Source organism: Rhinolophus hipposideros (genome assembly GCF_964194185.1).
Source record: "Rhinolophus hipposideros genome assembly, chromosome: 16".
NCBI lineage: Eukaryota > Metazoa > Chordata > Mammalia > Chiroptera > Rhinolophidae > Rhinolophus > Rhinolophus hipposideros.
Genome location: NC_138062.1, coordinates 60,308,967 through 60,328,691, shown reverse-complemented (window position 1 = coordinate 60,328,691; position 19,725 = coordinate 60,308,967). Strand labels below are relative to the sequence as shown.

General features: G+C 59.4%; 1 protein-coding gene across 1 annotated transcript; it reads left to right on the top strand.

Annotated features, from left to right (window-relative positions):
• Window positions 1–1,337: 1,337 nt before the first annotated feature.
• On the top strand, window positions 1,338–19,367 carry ONECUT3 (one cut homeobox 3; the record flags this gene model as incomplete). Its single annotated transcript, XM_081077114.1, has 2 exons — window positions 1,338–2,472; window positions 18,990–19,367. 2 exons carry the CDS (start codon window positions 1,338–1,340, stop codon window positions 19,277–19,279), a joined length of 1,425 nt encoding a protein of 474 aa, XP_080933240.1. The 3' UTR covers window positions 19,280–19,367.
• Window positions 19,368–19,725: the final 358 nt, after the last annotated feature.

Below are 19,725 nucleotides of genomic sequence, written 5' to 3'. Positions count from 1 at the left end.
CTCTGCTGTCCGCTGGGGCAGGCAGGGAGGGGAAACTGAGACACAGAAAGGACCCTGCAGACTTGCAGTTCCAATAGCCAAGTCCCCAAGGTGTAGCTGCATCTCCTAGTTGGGGGGAGTTGGGTTGAAGGTGGAGGGAGGGGTGTTCAAATGGTTTGCGTGAGGACTGCAGCAGAGGCCTTAACAGCTTTAACCTTCTTTCCTCTTCTGGGGGACCGGCAAAGGTTCCCCTGAGGCAGATATCATGGAGAAAGAGGAAGGGGTGGGTTGATTTGGGGGGTTCTCTCCCTGCCCTTAATATAGGGGCACCCTTTGGGGTCTGACCTGGCTGCTCTGGACCCCTTCCCTGACCTGCATCTGGCCCCACTGGAGGGACCACCTGGGGGTCTCTCTGAGTGCGGGTGGTCCCCCATATATCCCAGTTCCCAGGGGCCCCTGGGACTCACCTGTCTCCAGGTGGGGAAAAGAAGGGCCTTTGCTCCCCCCACCCAGAAACCCTGGGGAAGCGGGGGTTGAAACAGGAACCTCTTAGGAAGCAGAGAGGAACCACATCCTCTGCCTGGCAGTGCTGGAGTGGGACAGGGGCTCTTTAGGCGTCAGCTCCAAAGCACCCCCACCCTGGGACTGGAAGAAAGAAGGAGGACCTGGAATTGGGAGCACGCGTGAAACCAGGTGCTCCATTGTACAGCTGGGGAAACCAAGGCCCAGGTGCCCACACTCAGGAACGGACCCAAGCACCCTGGCAAGCAGGCCCTAAGGACCCCTCTTTCTGCACCACTCCCCCCAGAGAGGTCCTGTAAGGGGCTGTGACTCTGCGCCTGAGGGTAAAAGAAGCTGAGCTTGCAGAGCGACCCACTGCCTGGGGTCTGTGCGCTGGGAGTGGAGGGGGACACGTGGATGGTAGGCAGCTAAGCAGCCACAACCCCTGGAGAGGGACTTGGGGGCGATAGGTAGGAAAGCACCCTTCCTGCGGAGAGACACGGAATCACAGGCAGAGAGGAAGCCCCCAGCCCCACCTCGCCAGAGTCTGTCCTTGGACCCCCTCCCGTTGTCCCCAGGCGGCCGGAGCGGTCGCTGAGGCGGGAGACCCCAGGTGCCCCGACTCCGGCCCCCTCCGAGCGGCCTGGCGCTCGAGGGGGCCGGGGCGGGCAGAGAGCTAGGCGGCGGGAGGCGGCGGCGAGGGGAGCGGGTGGGCGGGGGCGCTGACGTCAGACCCGGGCCGGGCCGCCGGCCGCGGCTTCCCCGCCACATCCTGGTGGCCGCGCTCGCAGCCGGCCGGGGAGCGGGCGGGGGCCATGCATTGGCCTTGAGCGCGCGCGGCAGGCGGGCGGCCGAGCATGGAGCTGAGCCTGGAGAGCCTGGGGGGCCTGCACGGCGTGGCCCACGCGCAGGCGGGCGAGTTGCTGAGCCCGGGCCACGCGCGCTCGGCGGCAGCTCAGCACCGCGGCCTGGTGGCGCCCGGGCGTCCGGGCTTGGTGGCCGGCATGGCGAGCCTGCTGGACGGCGGCGGGGGCGCGGGCGGCGCGGGCAGCGCCGGCAGCGGCGCGGACTTCCGTGGGGAGCTGGCGGGCCCGCTGCACCCGACCATGGGCATGGCCTGCGAGGCGCCCGGCCTGGGCGGCACCTACACCACGCTCACTCCCCTGCAGCACCTGCCGCCGCTCGCGGCGGTGGCCGACAAGTTCCACCCGCACGCGGCGGCGGCCGGGGCGCACAGCGGCCACCCGCACGCGCATCCGCACCCGGCGCCCGCGCCGCCCCCGCCGCCCCCGCCGCAGCGCCTGGCCGCCAGCGTGAGCGGCAGCTTCACTCTCATGCGCGACGAACGCGCCGCGCTCGCCTCTGTGGGCCACCTGTACGGGCCCTACGGCAAGGAGCTGCCCGCCATGGGGTCGCCGCTGTCGCCGCTGCCCAACGCGCTGCCGCCCGCGCTGCACGGAGCCCCGCAGCCCCCGCCGCCGCCGCCGCTGGCCGCCTATGGCGCGCCCGGACACCTGGCCGGGGACAAGCTGCTGCCACCCGCCGCCTTCGAGCCGCACGCGGCGCTGCTGGGCCGCGCCGAGGACGCACTGGCCCGCGGGCTGCCCGGGGGCGGCGGGGGCGGCGGCGGGGGCGGCGCGGGCGGCGGGGGCTCGGCCGGGCTGCTGGCGCCGCTGGGCGGGCTGGCGGCGGCCGGGGCGCACGGGCCGCACGCGGGCGGCGGCGGCGGCGGCCCCGGGGCGGGCGCGGCGGCGGAGGAGATCAACACCAAGGAGGTGGCGCAGCGCATCACGGCCGAGCTGAAGCGCTACAGCATCCCGCAGGCCATCTTCGCGCAGCGCATCCTGTGCCGCTCGCAGGGCACGCTCTCCGACCTGCTGCGCAACCCCAAGCCCTGGAGCAAGCTCAAGTCCGGCCGCGAGACCTTCCGCAGGATGTGGAAGTGGCTGCAGGAGCCCGAGTTCCAGCGCATGTCGGCGCTGCGCCTCGCAGGTAGGAGCGCGGAGCGCGCCGCCCACCCCGGGCGCCGGCCGGGGCTCCCCGGCACCCCGCCGCGGCCGTGCGGCCCTCCAGCCGCCTCGGGGCTCCCTTGCCGGAGGTTAGAGCGTGGTCCGCGACCCTGCCCGCCTGTACCGTCGCCAAAAGGGAGAAAGGGGTCGTGCCGCCTTTGCCCCCATAGCCGCCCGCCCAGCCCCTCTGGGAAGCGAGACTCCCCGAAGACGCAGTCTGCAGGGGCGCTCATTGTGTGGGGTGTGTGGGTGTGGGGGGGTGAGGGTGCTGCGCCCCAAACGCGCCGCAACTGTCAGCTCCGGGCTGCCACTCCCCTCTTCCAGAACAGCCCCTTGCAGCGCCTCCAGCCCCGGGGCAGAGAGCCGGGATCGCGCACCGAGCACCGGCGCGGCGGCGGCCAGGGCCAGGCCGGGGCTCAGCACCCCCGGCCCTAGCGCGCGCATCTTTGTAGCTCGGCCTCCGCGATCGATAGCCCCCTCCCCCTCTCCGGCCGCTGGCAAAGGTCACCCGAGAGCGGGCGGGGGAGGGGCGGCCCGGGGGACCCTCGTCCGCACTGTCCCGAGGCCTTCATACCCCGGCCCGCCGCCCGCCGGTGCGTTTGCTTTTGGCCCGGGTGCGCGCCCCGCTGCCCGCCTTTCTTTTCTTTTTTGTGTTTCTCTCATTTCTCTGTCGGAGCAACCTGGTATCTTCTTGTTTTTTGCATGCTCTCCGTTTTTCTCCTATTCCTCCTCATCTTTTCTCCTTCTCTATGTCAGTCTCTCTGCTTCTGTGTCTCTGTCTCACTCACACTGACACTCAGTCCCCACCACCCTGGGGACCCCACTCCCACCTCCCTCCCAGCTGGCAACAGCTGGGTCCACACCTGCCCCCAGAGAGGCGGCCTGGCCAGGCCCTTCTCCTGGGTGCATGTAGGGTTGCAGGAGAGTCGCCCACTGTCACTGCAGTGGGCCTGGCTTGGGAGGGGGTTCTTTCCCTGGCCGCAGGGGGAGGAGGCTGCAGCCACCCCAGCCGCGGGGACAATAGCTGCCGCGGGCGCTGGATCGATTGCTTCTCTGCGTACAGGGTGGTGGGGCTAGATGGAGTGGGCTGGGGCTCACACTGGGCACGGTGGAGCAGGGAGGCCCGGAGGGCCATGGCTGTGCCCCTGCCTGGGCACAGGGCTGGGAAGAGGGAGACGCCATGGGGCAGAAGAGGAGTCTTGTGTTCATTCCTCCCAGGCACAGTGGACGAGCCAGGGAGGCTGCTCCACACAGGAGCCTCAGTTTCCCCTTCTACGGAGTGAGGTGACTAGCTGAGCCACTTATAGGCTTCTTAGATTCTCCACTTTGGGGGAATAGGGAAATAAATTCTCCTTCATATGTGGCAGGTGACCAAGTGTGCAGGGAGGTCATTGTGACATGTTAGAAATGGCACCGGGAACCTGGACAGTTTTATGTAAGGGCGGGACCGACTCTGCCCTGCTCTCCATGATACATGCAATGACCAGGTGTGCTGAAAGGGACACTCAATCATATCAACACACAGACGTGTACAGTGTAGGTGACATCAGGTAGCAGAGAGCACAGCCCCTACTCCCTGGCCAAAGGCATAGCCCGAATGCGTTAGATACTAAGTGGTACACATCAAACGGGTAACACAGGGCACTCGACATACAGCCATACTGGCCACCTTCCACTCTTCCCCAGCACATGTATTTCGGGGACATGGAATCCAACATGGGTATACCCCAAAAAACACATGCCACTTTCCATTTTTCTCACTGTCACATTATGCAGCTAACATGGCCCATTGGTGGTATCTCAATTGCACATTTTGGAGCCACCCAAAAGATAGGCCAGGGCTTCAAAAAGACAAAGCACAGGTGAGAAGTCCTGCAGGTGACACTGCAGGAGGTAGTGCCAGCCTTGGCAGGTGTCCTGCCGTCCAAGTCTGGGATTCCCTCAGGCTGCCAGTATAATTACAGATGGGGAAACTGAGGCCAGTCAGCGTCCCAGCCGGGCCTCCCTGACTTCTGCGGGTCCAGGAGCAGTCTCACCTCTCTGAGCTTCGGTTTCCCCTTTTGGAAAATGATTAGGAACCGTCGCCCTGTCAGGGGAAAGTGGAAAGGGTGACGCGGGGCCTGGCAGTACCGGGGATAATGAACTGGGGTGGCGGGGCCTGTCCTGCGCTCCTCCCACCTAGGCCCCTGTGGTGACCCCACCAACCCGCCGGTCCGTGTGCGGCTCCTGGGCTCCCGCCACAGCTCCGGAGCATTCGGAGCGCGTCCAGAGCTTAGGGCTCCGATTGGGATGCGAGAAGTGGCCAAGGGCCTGGGGGTAATTAGGCACGGGCCCAGAGGCCTTTAGTTCCGGTCGCTGCGCAAATGAAAAGCGGTGGTTAAGTGGCGGCAAATCGCGCGGGTTGGGGAGAGGCGGTAGGGCGCATCCCCGTCCTAAATGCGCCACTTCGCAAGCCACAGCCCCAAGCGCCTCAGGCGCCCCTCCCGCTCCCCTTCCGCACGTTTCAAACCCGGCAGGGAGGGCTCCCCGCCCTTCCTCCTCCCCTGACCGCAGCCCCGGCCCAGCGAAGCCGAGCGCCTGCCCACAGTCTCCTCGCCCTCGGGAATCGCCAGGCTAGCCCTCCAGTCTGGCCAGCGCGCCTGTCCGCCTCGGAGGTGTCGCGGCGGGGTGTCTGTCCTGGCGCTGTGGCCAGGAGAAAGGGACCAGAAGGGAGGGAGACACACGGAGGGAGAGAGAGACATAAAGTGACAGAAAAACAGGAGGAAAATGAAGAGGCAGAAGTGGATAGACCGAAGCAGAAACAGAGAAAGACACAGAGAGAGAGAGAGACAAAGAGAGACCTAGGGAGGGGAGGTGAGAGTTGGGGGGCTGCAGCCCCTCTGGGTGGGGTCCACTGGTCCTGGGTCTCCCCCCACCCACCCTCTTCACTCGCCACTCCTCTCTCCTTCCGAGGTCTGGGGCCCAGGAGGGAAGGGTTGCTTTCTTTGTTTCTATGAGGTACCTGTGAAATCTGACCAAGTATACCTCAGGGTCCCTCAACCTGTTGCCCCCCAACGACGGCCTTTTCTGTGTGCCTCAGTTTACTCATCTATAAAATGTGTGCATTGGGGAGCGAGGTTCTGAGTCTAACATTTGTAGATTCTGGGACCCGCTAGTTCGTTCAAGGCCAGTCCTATCCCATGGGGACCTCACCCCACCCCGCGGTACCCGAAGTCTGGCAGTTTCCTAGCCGCCTCCTCTTCGAAGACCTCCCCGCTGTCTCAAACAGTAATTATAGGAGAGGGGCTGGGGGAGGGGCGGCGGGCTCCTGGGCGGGGGGCGGGGCGGTCGATGAATTCGAATTACCGTCTCTAATTCATCACCGTCTCTGGGTCGATAGCTTCGGCCAGCTTCAAATATTGTTTAAATTGCAACTCCAGAGAAAAAATATTTTTTGTAACCGATCAGAAAAAATGTGTATAAAATAAAATATCAGAAGGAGGCAATTGAAAGAAGGGCCCTCTCCTCCTTCGGGAGACCAGAATCCATGAGGGAAGAGGGAGGCCAGAGTGGGGGAAATTGAGGCAGGGAAAGAGCCATTTCTGGAAGTTGCTGATGGGAGCAGTCGCAGTGATTGTGGACATTACTTGGTGGTAGGTGGGCAGAGCAGTGGCCAGGGGCTGGGGGTCTGGAGTGGATGGTAAAAACCTAACTTTGAACTGCAAAGAGGCCACGCCTCTTATAGACCCGTCCCCCAGAAAAGACATTCCAGGAGAGCTTAGCATGGGGAACTCACCTGGGCTCCCACACGGCCTGGGAGAGGGTCTGAGCCTCAGTCTCCTCATCTGAGAAATGGACAGAATCAGATGCCAGCTACCAGATGCTTGCTGAGGTTATTCTAATCGAGCCTTCTCCCCTCCCCCCACGGAGACCCTCAAGACACCTTCACAGGCCCCACACCTTAAGGCCATGTTGCTCAATCACCCCCTCACACCCACTTATCATCTTCAGGGGGGTCCTGGTCACTAGCAGCAGCTTGGGCTCAATGGGACCCACAAAGAGTGGGCAGGGGGTGCTAGAGGGTTCTGGGGACTGGAGGGAACACTAGGCCCCCGTAGGGATGCATGGAGTAGGGGGACACTGGGTCTCTGGGACTGTGTGTGCCAGAGCCATATGGGGCTGTGCACGTGACTCTAGGTCCCTTCAAAACCAGCCTCCTTCTTCCAGACTACAGACCTGGGTTGAGGCTGCCCCAGGACCCTGCCCAGGTTCAGTGATTCTGGTTCCACCCACTTCATGCTGATGGGGAAGGAGAGGAGAGGGGCCAGCTGGGAGGTGGAAGCCCCACCTGCCCCAGCCAGCCCAGGAATGAGCAGTGGAATCATGTGGGATGACCTTTAGCCAAGTGGGGTTATTGTGCCTACTTTACCGACCAGCAAGCCAGCCAAGGCTGAGAGGAAGGAAGGCACTTGCCAAAGCCACACACCCAGTGTGAAGTGGGGACTGTTCCCACAGGGGGGAGCAGACCGGGCTCCCAAAAGCAAATGAGGTTACAGCTCCCTTAGCCCCTGAATCTGCTGGATCTACAAACCTGCCTTGGCGTGCAGGCAGGTGGCCACTGGGGACAAAGGCTGGAAGGGGGCAGCTCAGTGGATACAGGAGGGTGGCTTTTAAAGTTACGGTGGCTTGAGTGACCATAGGTGAGTGGACAGTGGCATCTGGGGAGGTCTGTGCCTGTTCTCCAGGCTCCTCTGAGGGTGGCAGGATTATGTACTCACGTGGTACACCAGAGACCAGCAAAGGGAGTTGTAGGGCCCAGGTCCCAACTTCCTCCTGGCCAACTCCAAGCCACCAGAATTGTCCCCACACCCTGCTTTTCCTGGCGAAGTGCCCTCTCCTCAAAGCCAGCCCTCTGGGTGAGTGCTAGGCCGATGATAATCCCTTCCTGCCTGAGAGACACGGAGGGTCACCCCCACTTCACAGAGAAGCACACAGATGAGTCTGGGGGAGCCGCTTGCAAGGCAAGAGGCTGGAGCTGGCCTCTGGCTCCTTTATTCTGAAGGCATAAATTCCTAGAACTAACGAAGACGGAGCCATTCTCATTTTTAGTCTCTCTTCCACTCCTGTGCGTCTTCCCTATCAACCATCACCACTCTAGTCTGAATGACCCACCACCTGCCACCACCTCCTCCTTGCTGGTCTCCAGCCTCTGCTCTCACCCCAGGTATCCTCTTCCCCAGTGGGACTTTTTATGTCACTTTGGGGCTCCATCCCCACCTCTGTTTAGCATCTGGGCACAGGACTTCCAGAGCCGTAAGATGTGGAGGAAGATGTGGAGGAAGGCCTTGCCGCAGACTTCCTTGCCCTAACTTTCTGTTCCGTGTGGATATGGGAGGGCAGTGGTAGAACCCGGAAGAGAGGCTGGGGATGGGAAGCCCAGACCGGCTGTGTGGGTTGAGGCTGGGCCCCTGCAAGCTGCCTGTTTCTTTGTATGTAGCGGGAGCCGGGCTTAATCAGGGGAGCTCAGGCTGTTTGAATCAAGTTTTTAATTAAACATGGCCCTTGATCAATAAGGAAGGCAGCGCTAGTGGGGGAGGGGAGAGGCTGGGCTGGGAGACCCACGTGACCTTGGCCAGCCCCAGGACACCTTGCAGTCTCAGTTTCCCCTCTGCCCAGTAGTTGTGGATGGGGCTAGGAAATGGGACCTTCCTGTCGCTGGATTCTTGCTATGTGGGCAGATGTGGGGGAGGTGGGGGGCCCCTCAGACCTATGAAGTCACACCCACAAAGCCACAGATGCACAGCGAATGGAAACAGGGACAAGGAGAGGGGTCGGACTGGCTCAGGCTGCTGGAGAGGTGCAGGGGACACAAGCTTAGATGCGCACAGGACGCCCATATTCCCACTGGGAGGAGCGCGCAGACTCCGGCACAGGACCCTTTTCTGGTCTGGCATATTCGAGGCCATCAGGAAGATCCCCCTCTGTCTCCCGGAGACCTGCGCAGATTGCTGGGAATCACCTATACGACCCCCAGTGGGCTTGTGGGACCATCTTTCCCCTGCGTCGAGGCAGGTGTTGTCTGACCCTACTTCCTAGCGGTGCGGGCTTGGGAGTGCGTCGCATCCACCCACAGTGACGGGAGTGGGTGCATAGGGGACCTGGTTCCACGCGTGTCCAAGCGCTCCTGCGCACCCGCACCGTGCGTTGGGAGGATGTCCGTGCCTCAGTTTCCTCACCAAGCGAACGCCACCCCTCAGTGCTAAGGAAGCCAGCCGCGGGGTCCAGCCAGTGGGCCTCTCCACATCCGCCTAAACCCGAAAGAATGGAGCGTGCATGGGCCCTCCGCAGCCTGGCGGGCCCTGGGCTCATGCCGCCGGTCGTAAGGAGCCCGGGACCCTTGCCTTGCACACCCTCGTGCTGGGGCCGGGGCCTCAGGGTTATGCGCGCGCGCTCCACAGGAGAGCGAAGCCCACGACAGGCGCCGGCATCCGGCCCTATTCCCCGTGGGAGCCGCTTTGGGGCTGTCTCCCTCCGCGCTTGGTGCGGTGGGCTGTGGGCTCCTAGCGAGCGTTAGGGGCGCAGCGCCGGGAGCTCAGACTTGGGGGCGCGGACCCCTTGAGGCGGACTTCGGGGGGGGGGGGGGGGATGGGGCGGAGAACGGGGGGGTTGGGATGGAGCGGGGGTGGGGGTGGGGGTGGGGGTGGGGGGTGGGGGGGGTGGGGGGTGGGGGGTGGGGGGGTGGGGGGGTGGGGGGGTGGGGGGTGGGGGGGGTGGGGGGTGGGGGGGTGGGGGGTGGGGGGGTGGGGGGGGTAGGGCAGGAGGAGAGGCGCCGGGAGCGAGTCCCGCGGCCCGGCCAGGCGCCCAGAGAAGTTCGGAGGGATTGTGGGGCGGCGGCGCAGGCCGGTGACTTGGCCACGTCGTTTCCCCGGCGCTTCGGTTCCCCCAAATGGAGGAGATTCCCGAGTCCAGACGGGGCAGGAAAGGCTCCCTTACGCAGCAAGAGCAACGACAAAGCCTCTGCTCTCTCCCTCCACCTCCCTCTGTCCCTCTTATTTTAAAATGCTGTAGTATTTTTTAAACGGACGCGTTCGTCAGGCTCCAGATTTAAACGAAGCAAGAGGGCTTCCTCCCTTGCCCTCCTTTCTGCAAACCAGTTTCTATTTCTCCTTCTAGAGAAAGGTTACACTGAATCCAGCTGCTGCAAAAGCACATCCTTTTAGTTTTCTTTTAAAAAAAGGTGTGTGTGTGTGTGGGGGGGGAACCACCACAATGGAGAGCATCCGATTTTGTCCCCTTCCAGACACCGGAACATTCCACATCAGGAAAGAGGGCTCCTCACGGTCATTTTTGCTGGCTGTGTAATATTCTTCTCTTCAGCCATTTCCTCCTTTTTTCAGCCACCTCCCCGCCCAGCAATGGTTTGTGGTCGCCCTGGCCACGGTAAATACGTCTGGGGCTGACATCTGGGGCGGACCATTTGGCATGTGAGTTTATCTGTGGATTTATTTCCCAATCATTGAAATGCTGTGGTCCCCCCCGCCACCACCACATACACACACTTTTCAGCAGAGTTGGCCTCTCTGCTCTTTTTCTTATCACTGGTTCTTTTCCTGTCATCTTTTTCAAATCCATTTCCAACTGCCAGCTGCTATGACTTCTCAACATTTTTTTAAAGATAAGAGCACTGTGTGTGTGTGTGTGTGTGTGTGTGTGTGCGTGCCAGTGTGGCTTGCCCCTGTGTGAGGGTGCCTGAATAGGGGGAGCCTCTGTGGCTGAAGGTCCAAGCATGAAAGCTCCCCTTGGTGGACACCCTGTGCCCCCACCCTCAGCAGTGCAACTTCCAGATGGAGCCCCTGGGAGGGGCAGCCCAGAGGCCAGTGGAAATGCTCATTTCCCTGATAAGTCTTTGAAAGGCTCAGAACTAATTTGAAAATGCAGCCATTAAAATCCCATCAGGGGCAGAGAAGGGGAGGGCTCTCCTGAAGGCTGGGTTGGGGCCAAGGTGTGTGCAGAGGCCAGGAGGGGAGGTGTGGGCCAGGTAGGCCGGGGATGGGGAGAAGGGGCAGAGAGTGGAGAGGTGTCAGACGGATGAGTGGGGACAATGAGGGGCTGCTGAAAGTCCTCATCGGAGGTCAGGAGTCTGGCTCAGCACTGACTCTGCCCCCTCACCCATGGGAACCCCTTCCCCGGCTCCCTCAAGGGTGCAGGGTGTGGATAAAGAGGATGGACACACGTAGTGCTCTAGGAGCCCCTCAGAGTAATCTCTGTGTCACCTTGAGCAAGTCACCCACCTTTTCTGGCCTGGGGATGCCAGTGGGGGATGCTGAGGTCAGCTCAGCCCAGTGGGGACAAGCCACCAGGGTGGGGGCATCAATGTTCCCCACATCTGGGGCTGGCCAGCTGGTGGCCAGGGGCGGGACATGTCGCCAAGGAAACCGGTCATCATCCCAGTCGGAGACCTGGCTCCGTATTGAATTGTCTGCTCCGGTGAAGCTGGAGCTGAGCGCAGGAGGTGGGCAGAGGGGAGGGACAGCCAGCTCCAGCTCTCGCTTCCACACCCCCATCCAGTCCTCAGGTGGACAGACACTGGGGGGGGGGACAGACAAGAGGTTTGGTTGCGGCTTTAGATGCTGCCCAGACAGTTTGACACTGTCTCAGGGATGAGGACAACCATGCAGGTGCCCCCATGTACAAATTCTGGGGCCACCCTCCCACTGTTGTCCTTCCCTGTCAGACCCAGCCTTCATGGGGGGCGCGGTGCTCATCTTCCTGGTGCCACTTTAGCCCAAGCCCCCTTGCCTCCCCTGAGCTTCACTATTCCCTCTTCCCCACCGTCTCTGCCGCCCAGGCTCCGTCTCCAGTTCTCCCCTCCATGCCCAGGTCTGTCCTCACAAGGAGGCCTCTGGAGCCCAGCCCCGCTCATGTCTTCCCCGCAAATAGGCCTCCATTGCCCCACTGCTCCGAGACAAGCATCAGCAGCCGTGTTCTGGAGCCAAGTTGGTTGTTTCTATTTATCTCTGTGATTATTAGAGCAACGTGGCTTTCACGTCAGTTTGTGGCTCCTTAACGCAGGAGCTGCGTCTGTCTTGCTCACAGCTGTCCCCAGCACTGCCTCGTGCACAGTGCATACAGTAGGTGCTTGGTAAATGTATGAGGAAAGAAGAAAGGGAGGGAGGGAGGGAGGGAGGGACGTGTTGCAGGGTCCCAATCATTCAGTGTTTGCTGCACAGATCTCATGGCCCCTGCACGGTGGGACGGTCACCCCACTTACAGATAAGGACGTCAGGATCATGGGGCACAGCATCCACTTGATAAACCAGGAAACCAATGTCCACGGAGTGTGTGCCCAAGGCCGCTCGGCCCATGGAGCCCAGGCCTGGTGTCCCTGCTGCCTAGGCATGCTGAGGGGGCGGGTGGGCAGCCAGCCGCGGGTAAGCAGACAGGACCGTCCTGGGCGGTTTAAATGGACACAGCCTGCATCCCATGCACTCAGCGGGCTTCTGCTGGGACACCACCCACAGCCACCGTCACACCTAGTCGTGTCACATCCCACCCTCTGTCCTTCACACTACATCCTCCCGTCTTGCATCCACACTGTGTGTCCCCAAGGCCAGCTAGACGCGAATGGCATGCTGAGCTCTGCTGGCCCCTGGGTCTTCCCCCACCAGCTATTTCAGGCCTCTGTCCTCCGCTGCCACTCCAGGTGCCCACGCCACTACCCCCTCTCCCTGGATGGCCCTTCTTACCACCACAGGTTGTGTCTGTAACACATTCACATGCATGTGGTTTGGTTATGTGTGGACACCTCCCACTGTGCCAAAGCGCATGGCACACAACACTCGTCCACATACCACCCTCCACCTGGCCAGGCCCCCTTGCAGCCCCACCAGGCAAGGGTGGGACAGACAGATGGACACCTACACAGCCAACCTGCTCCAGACCAGGGATAGGAAGGATGAGCAGGAGAGGACGAAAGGATAGGACTGGGGAGGGAGAGGCAGAAAGGGGGAAAGAGAGGAGGGGAGGGGGGAAGGGCAAAGGGGAAAGGAGGAGGAGCAGGAAGCAGTGAGGAGGAGTGAGAAGGAGGAGAGGGGAGGAGATGGGGGTCTATCAGAAGAAGGTAGACCTCCAGTGCATACCTGATTCTATCTGACTCCCTGAGGAGTGACTAAATCTGGGGCTCCCTCCTGCATGCCCGTATCAGCGGGTCCAAACTACTTCGTCACTGATGGGAGAGGGTGCTCCTTGCTGACGATGCTCCCAGGGGTCCCACTGGCCCTCCAGGGCAGTGGCTGGCTGGGTCTCCCTGGGCAGGGTCTTTGAGTCTGGGCTGAGTCCCCTCATTGCCCCACCCCCATATGGGGGTGGCTCACCAGGGGCACCAGTCACTGGACAAACATATCCAGCCTGCTATCTCCTGTGGACCCACTCCATGCTGGACAACAAAGGGGTTTCAAGCCAAGGCCTGGCCCCACAGGGTCAGGGCTGGGGGTCCCAGAGGAGGGAGCTGGGGCTCTGCTGGGGTGAGGGGAAGGGCTTCCTGGGGGAAAGACCACTGCTGCAGGGCCTTGAGGGATATATAGGAGTTCTCTGGCTGGGGCAACCCATCTCCCTGCTGCCTTCCTCAGTTTCTCCATCACACCCTACTCCAGGAAGACCCCAGGAGAGGTGCTGAGGCTTGAGGCCTGTCCTTAGAAGGGGAGAAATTCATGTCCTCTCAGCATGTGGGGCCCAGAGCCGAGCTCTTTCCAGGGACCCCAAGATGGGAGCTCCAGGCTTCGCTCCAGCCTCCCCATCAGGTTCGGCACTTTTCTGGCTAAATGCTTTTCCACAGCCAGACAAGACAGAGACAATGATTAAGACCATTTTCTAGTTGAGGAAACCGTCTCAGATGGCCAACACTGTTTAGTAATTCCCGAGGGGTGGGGTCGGACCCCCTCGAGGGCCTCAGGAGGGGTCCCGGTGGGTGGGGTTGGTCTGCTGAGCCCAGAAACTTTCCAGGAAGGCAGGAAGCAAGAGGAGACAGGTGCTGGGGGGGCAAGTCCCTGGTGGTCTGAAAGGAAAGGACTTCCATCTGGACCTTGAGGGCCCCCCATTCACCTCCCTTTGCCCCCACCTGGAATATGGATGAGCCGGCCCCGCCCCACCTGCCTGGGCTGCTTTGAGAGGGCTGCTCTCTGCCGGTCGCCGCGGGAACCGCGGGCCAGACACTACCGAAAGGCCCCCGTTAGCGTGCTTGCTGGGCGCCGTGAGGGGGCTGGTTTGGGAATGGGATCTCCATGTCTTCTGGGTCGCCTTTGATCTCCCAGAACCTCTGCCCGCCCCCAGAAGCCAGCCCCAGACCCTGCTCATGTCTGGACTCCAAAAAGACTGGGAGCAGTGGGGAAGACAGGCTGGGGTGCCGCTCTGGCACCGGCACCGAGATGAGCGTCTCACATTGGTTCTGAGTATCAAGTTTTCAGTCCCTGGTGTCACTGAGGGTGGACAGGAGAGAAAGTTGGGACCCAAATCCTTACTCGACTGGCCCCTGGATAGGGTGCGTGAATCATTTTAAGTGCTACAAAAAAAAAAGAAAGAAAAATTGGTTGGGGGAAAAAAGAGTTGCAGTATTAAATTGGGGGTTAGGGTGGGCCTCACAGAGCAAAGGCTGGAAGGAGGGAGGGAGCAATGGAGAAACGGGGAAGAGCAATGCAGGCAGAAGTGAGTGACAGGCAGCGCAAAGGCCCTGAGGCTGGACCATGCCCAGGATGAGACCGGTGTGACAGCAGAGGGCGAGCAGAGTGAGGGCCAGTGGTGGGAGATGAGGACGCGAGGTTACTGGCTGGGAGGCAGGGGGAGGGGGAGGGGCTGAGTGAGGTGGGGAGGGCTTGCAGTAGCTGACCTGCACTAAAAATATGTCTGAAGGAGGCAGAGTGTCCCCATTTTGCAAATGAGGGGACTGAGGCTCTGCAAGGGACGGACTCCCCCAGGGTCCCAGAGCGCGTCCAGTGCCCCACCCCTGCCCCCCAGAAACAACCCCACTAGCCAACCTGGCTGGCTCCTCCTCCTGCTGTCATGGCAACTGTGCTTGGTGGTGAGGGTCTTTGGGCCACTCCTGGTGAGGGGCCTAATCCTCCTGTGCTGGGCACGTACCCGCAAGATGAGCCCTGTGAGGGGCTGTGATGTAGCTGATAATGGAGGAGATGGTGGGTGGAGGTGCTGGTGCAGGGGATAGTGATGGAAGTGAAGCAAACACCGGAGGACGACGGTGGAGATAAGAAAGGTGATGGAAATGAGGTGAGAAAATGCAAGTGGGGGAGGCAATGAGAACGGAAATGAGGTCCAGGTAGCGACGGAAACAAGGGTAATGGCCGTGGCGCTGTTGATGGAGGTGATGGTGGCACAGGTGGTGGTGGCGGTGCTGTATGTGACGGCGGGAAAGGTGCTGGTGCTGATGGCGTGGAGGAGGTGCTGCGGGTGGCAGTCCCCAGTGGAGAGCTTCATGGAAGAGGTGGCCATGGCAGTGGCTGTGCGGTCTGACACTGCTGGTCGGTGCCTCCGTGAGTCCAGGGCTTCTTATGCCAGCTCCCGCTGCCTGCCCTGCTCCCCGGTCAGTCCTTCTCTTCCAGCCTCAGTTTTCACTTGGGTAAAAGGGGCTCATGCCCACGGTCTCCCCTCCTCCTGGGGCTGCCCTGGGCGGCACAGGGACTACAGTGGCCTTGGAGCTGGTGGGGGTGACCCTGTGCGCCAGGTGGGATGCTGATGGGGAGCATTTGGGCTGCCTCCCCCGACACACCTCAGCAGCAGCGGCCTCCAGGCCAGACTCTGGGGGGCTGTGGGGGATGGAAAGGATGACAAAAGCTGCTCGTGGTAAACAGCTCCAACTGGAGGCTGGATCGATTCAGGCTGTGACGAGCTGTAATTAGATTGAATGCCAGGAAGGAGGGGGGCAAACGGAGCCCCTTTTTGCTGTGATCGACAAAACGTGAAGTTTTTTCTCGACTCTGCTTCACCCGTCCCCTCCCCCAGCCTCTGCCTGAGGCGTGCCCACTGGGCACTTGATTGGAGAAGGGGGAGACAGGAGGGAAAGAGGCGACCTGCATCTTACCTCCCTCCCCATCTGGGCCAGTCAACCCTGATTCCTGTCCTGTAATTCCGTGCCAGAGATTGCTGAACAACTCCGGGCAAGTGGCTCACCTTCACTGAGTACTGAAGAAGAAATATTCCGCTTATAGAATTATTACAGGATTAAAAATAGGACACATGTGAAGTTCTTGTGAGTTTTCTGAGGAGCAGTTGTATCTCTGTCCCTACAGTAAATGTAGGATGAGTCTGTGAGTAAATTGTTAAGTGAATGAATGAGCGAATAAATGAATGAGTTGAAGATTACAACGGGTAGGAAAGAAGCACTCCATTGGAATTTAAATGTCTGGGGCTGAGTTTTGATTCTCCCCTCTGGTCTCACTGCCTAAGACCCAGCCTTCCCTTTGAAAGAATGGGGACCTGGCCCCCTCCCATGACCCAGGTTCCGAAAATATGAGAGGTCAAGGCAATTGCGTGCATTTCCTTCCAATTTTTTATGCAGATAAAATATGAACATATGTTCTTGCTCTCCCATTTTGTATACAAAGGCTGCTTGCCCTGTTCATCACCCAGGTTTGCCTCACCATTTTTCCATATCCTTACCACACCCTCTCTCTCTCTATCAACTTTTCAATATAGTTAAAAATACACTCTTGCCTAAGTCAATTTTCACTATTTACATTATTATGATTTCAGTGAATATCATCCATTGCTGAGCCACATAGAGTACTGGGATTGAATTTCCTTTCGTGTACAACTGTTTGTTTTTCCAGGACTTAGTAGTTTCCAATCACAAATTCTTCCCACACTTCCCAACAAAATGTGAAATGAGCTCAGTAGGATTTCCCACACATTTTAGGTTATCTCCCCTTCAGACTTTCCTTGGTGCTTCTGCTCTGATCTGGGTGGAGCTGCCCTCCTTGCCCCTGGTCCCTTTGTGCTGCTGTCTTCTAGCTTCTCCCCTCCTCATTTGGGTGAATCTCTTTTCCCTTTCTCTTAGGTTGAACCACACATGTCCTGAATTCCACACCTTCCTTTTTTGATTTACCTCCTCATTTTGATGGAACAGCTCCTACAGCTTTCTCACATAGGGTGCACAGATGTCAACTTTTGGAGACCTTCAATGTGTCAATAGCTTTATTCCACCTTCATGCTTGATGTTTGGCTGGGCATACAATTCTAGCTGAACATAATTGTCCCTCAGAATTTTAAAGGCATTGTTCCACTGTCTCCTAGTTTTTGAGAAACCCAAAGCCACTCTGATCCTTAGTCCATCATATGGCTTTCCTCTCTGGGGGTTTTAACAATCTTCTCTTTTTTCTGGGTCTCTAAAATTTCACAAGGATGAGCCTTAGGGAGTGTCTTCTTCATTCCCTGAGCTGAGCACTTTGGGCTCCTTTAAACTGGATTTTCATGCCCTTCAATCCTGCATTATTTTTTCATTATTTATTTGACAATTTCCTTCTCTAGTTTTGGATAGATTGCCTCTTGACAAAACCTGCTCAAGTTATCCTCTAACTTTATTATCATCTTCCTCTCATTTTCCATCTCTGCATCTGCTTTACTCTGTTTCAAGGAATATTTGCTTAACTTTATGTTCCAATCCTTACATTGATTCTATTCCCACTATTATATTATATATTTAAATTCCAATGCATTTTCTGACCCTTTCATTGTCCTTTTTATTGAACAGCATCCTGTTCCTGTTTCATGGACACAGTGTTTTTCTTGTACCCCTCTGAGAATATTAATTATAGCTTGCCCGATTTGTCTGTTTCTTCTGAGATCATCGTGCCCCTCGCCTCCACCACTTTTCTTGTTTATTCTCTCTCTCTTTCATTAGAGCCTTTTCTAAAATGTCCAGTAACCTCCAGCCATCACTCTTACTTAATCATAAAACCTGAAACAGCCAATAAGAAGTGCTGTGTGTTCCAGGTCAGAGGGAGATAGAGAGTGAAGTGGTGAGTCAGGTGACACGGGAGAACCTGTTGTCCCTGAGAAGTGAGCCACAGCACAGGGAACATTCATCTATTTTGGCGGACATGTGCGGACATTGATCTGGCATGCCATCTGGTTCAGACTGTTCCAGAACAAAAATAAGCCAGCTTCGTGTGTGGTCCCAGCAGGCCACTGAGGCTGGCAGGGGGATCTGCGACAATAGCCTGCACTCCTGGTCACTTCCGGGGAAGTCACTGGGGGCATGCAGTAGATGGGGAGGCAGGACAGGGCAGGCTCTCCAGCACCCACAATCCTGGACTGGTATGTGACAGAGAAATTGAGACTCTGATAGAGTTTGTGCTGATGCCACAAGCCTCCCCCAGCCCGTCTGATGAAGCCCATCTTTTCCACCCACTGATCCCCACTGCGCTGGGGGAGGGAGTCCGCTTTGGAACTGGAGCAGGGGAGAGCAGGAGCGTAGGGGCCAGCCCTGCTCCAGTACCCAAGCTGCTGCTGTTTCCCCTTCACAAGCATCTACTGGCCATGGGACAGCCTCCTGCAGCTTCTCCCTGCTCTGTGCCAGGTGGTTCTGCGAAAGGCAGGGGTGGTCTTGCACCCCCACATTCTTCTTAGATCCTCCCAGCTCCACAGGGCCCCTTGGGCACCTGATGGGGGCCAAGTCTGAGTCTCAGTCTGCAGTGGGAGAGGCAGGCCTGGAGGTGGGGTTCAGATATTGAAATCAGTCTGTGGAAGCCAATATCAGCCTAATACAGGGTCCCTAAGGAGGTCAGGCCTCAGAGGACAGCCCAAGGACGGAAGCATGGACTGTCACTACCCTTCTGAGAACTTGGTTGCCCCCTCACTCTAGGGGGAGGTCACTGCGATTTGTGACGCATCCAAGGACCTATTAATTAACTGCCTCTGTCACCCGTCTACACTGAGCCAGCTACCTCACATGGAGACCTTCCGTGTCATCTCCCCCAACATTGCCCTGATGTGGGCTGCAGAAGGGAAGGGGGAGCCACCAACACAACTGTTGTACTCTTTGGGGTGGAGGTTTGGGGATATGAGCGGGGGTGGGGGGTGGAGGGGGCTAGACTGCAGAATGGGGATTGGAGGTGATGGTCCATGCCTGTGGAGGTGTGCTCACGCTGTGTCCCCTTCTTTGTCCTGTTCCCCCACCCCCACTCCTCCATCCACCTTCCCTGTGCCTCTACGCTCTCTCCCACGACTGTCGGCCCTCCCCTCTCCTTCCATTTCTTGCTGTCTCTACTACCTTCTTACTGCCCCTGGTCTCTTCCATGTCGCCCGTCCTATTCACATTTCTGTGTGTCCCTGTGTCTTTCGGCCCTGTCCCTCTGCTGTCTCTCCATCTCTGTGCATTTCCCGTATTTCTGCTTTCCTGGTGTCGCTGTCTCTGCACTGGGCTGTGTCCGTCTTTCCCGTGCTGCTGTCGCCCGGCCACGCGGTGGCGCTGTCTCCCGGTCGCCTGCCGGTCGGCGCGCCGCCACTCGCCCGCAGCATGCAAGCGGAAGGAGCAGGAGCAGCAGAAGGAGCGCGCGCTGCAGCCCAAGAAGCAGCGCCTGGTGTTCACCGACCTGCAGCGGCGCACGCTGATCGCCATCTTCAAGGAGAACAAGCGGCCGTCCAAGGAAATGCAGGTCACCATCTCGCAGCAGCTCGGCCTGGAGCTCAACACCGTCAGCAATTTCTTCATGAACGCGCGGCGCCGCTGCATGAACCGCTGGGCGGAGGAGCCCGGCGCGGCCCCCGGGGGCCCCGCCGGCACCGCCACCTTCTCCAAAGCCTGAGGCGCCCCGTTCCCGCGCCCTCCCTGCCTCCACCGCCTGGGCGCTGCCCTCCCACGTCTCCCACCCCACACTGCAGGTCCGGAGACCCGCCCCAGGGGGCGCCTTTTGCAGGTGCTGTCCGGGTCCCCCACATCCAGGGAGGGGACGCAGCACACCCCCCCAGCCCAAGTGCACAAAAAGGGCCCTTGTCCTCCCTCCACTCCTCCCCTCCAGGCCAAAGGAAGCCCTCCACCCTCCCCCAGAGGGTCGGGGGTGACAGAAAGGGGCTTCCCAGCTCCCTCTGAATTCAGGACGCGCAGGGGCCTCCGGAAAACCAGGGCTCACCATGTCCTCCCGAAAGCGGGTCAAGAAGCACATACTAGAAATATAAACCGGGTATTTAAAAAAAAAATTAAGAAGAACTCCTCCTTCGCCAGCCCCTCGCCCCCATAGAGGGAGGCAGGAGG